The 1,298-nt window shown below is 40.8% G+C and overlaps 1 protein-coding gene across 1 annotated transcript; it reads left to right on the top strand.

Moving 5' to 3' along the window:
• The first annotated feature begins 203 nt into the window (after positions 1-203).
• On the top strand, positions 204-1,052 carry LOC110635949 (uncharacterized). The gene has a single exon (XM_021785461.2). It carries the CDS (start codon positions 404-406, stop codon positions 917-919), a length of 516 nt encoding a protein of 171 aa, XP_021641153.1. The 5' UTR covers positions 204-403; the 3' UTR covers positions 920-1,052.
• The last annotated feature ends 246 nt before the right edge of the window (positions 1,053-1,298 follow it).

Genomic DNA, 1,298 nt, shown 5'->3' with positions numbered 1-1,298 from the left:
TGATCGTTTTGGGCGAGAGTGAAACGACAGTGTTTGGACTCAAGTGTCACCATCTGCTTACAACCATGCATGCGTCTGCAGAGACAAACTTTTCCTCTTGCCAACCCCATTTCTCATTTTTCTCAATTACCTATCACGTCAGCTATTATTAAATTGCGCTGTCCCTAGTTCTGACAAATTTTATCCCCCTGTCTGATTGTTATTAATAATGATAGCCTCTTAAATGATGGACTCCATCACTTGCCTTGCTGCCGACATTCAGTTCTCCTTTTTGTACATCACTGTGGTTCAAAGTGTGTCTCAGAACCGAACACAACATTACCACTGTTGTTCTTTATTTTTTATAAACCTCATAATCCTAGCTCCTTGCTTCGATTGATAAATTCCATCCATTCAATTAGACATGGGTTTGCTTCCACTTCCAAAATCTTTGCCTTTAATGGCTCTTTTATGGGCAATTTTATTCACTCTGATGACTTCTTCCACAACTCCGTTTGCATCTGGTGATGATGATGATGGTAAGCTATCAGCATATGAAGTTCTTGCAACATATGACTTTCCAAGGGGTCTTCTTCCAGTAGGGGTAGCTGGGTACGAGTTAAACAGAGAAACAGGCGAGTTCTCAGCTTATTTGAACGGAACTTGTAAATATCGTATCGAATCATATACACTGGAGTACAAGTCTACGATTACGGGTGTAATATCCAAAGGCAGGCTCAGGAAGTTGAAGGGTGTTAGAGTTTACGTTGTTTTGCTGTGGCTAAACATCGTGGAAGTGAGTCGGGATGGCGATGATCTCGATTTCTCTGTTGGGATTGCTTCAGCCAGCTTTCCAGTTGACAACTTTGAGGAGTCTCCACAGTGTGGGTGTGGGTTTGATTGCGACAAGTTGAAGGATGGCCTTGTTTCTTCTTCTTAATTTGTTAGTTGAGATTCGTATTTCTGATTGTAACGGGCTCGGATTTGTGAGCTGAGCTTGTAGGAGTTGTATGCTGCAGCTATAATGTGTTCTCCATCATATGAAATGAATATTTTTCATTTTCTAGCTTCAATTTCTCCCACCAAAATTTAGATTTTTTGTAAATTGGAAGGTACATAATTTGCGCTTTGTGAGGCGAGGGAAAGGGATAAGACTTAATTGGATTCATTAAGTGGAAATGAAGCAGGATCAGAGGGAAAATTTTTGGTCTTGGGAATTGAATTGGGATCACAAGAGAAAGAAGTATCCTGCATTTCTGCTCTGATTGATCATTTTCATGCCCTCTGAGCAACTGAATCAGCTGTTGAGGAAAGTAGCC

This window comes from Hevea brasiliensis, chromosome 2 (genome assembly GCF_030052815.1).
Source record: "Hevea brasiliensis isolate MT/VB/25A 57/8 chromosome 2, ASM3005281v1, whole genome shotgun sequence".
In the NCBI taxonomy this organism is placed as follows: Eukaryota; Viridiplantae; Streptophyta; class Magnoliopsida; order Malpighiales; family Euphorbiaceae; genus Hevea; species Hevea brasiliensis.
This window is presented reverse-complemented; position numbering and strand designations above follow the sequence as displayed.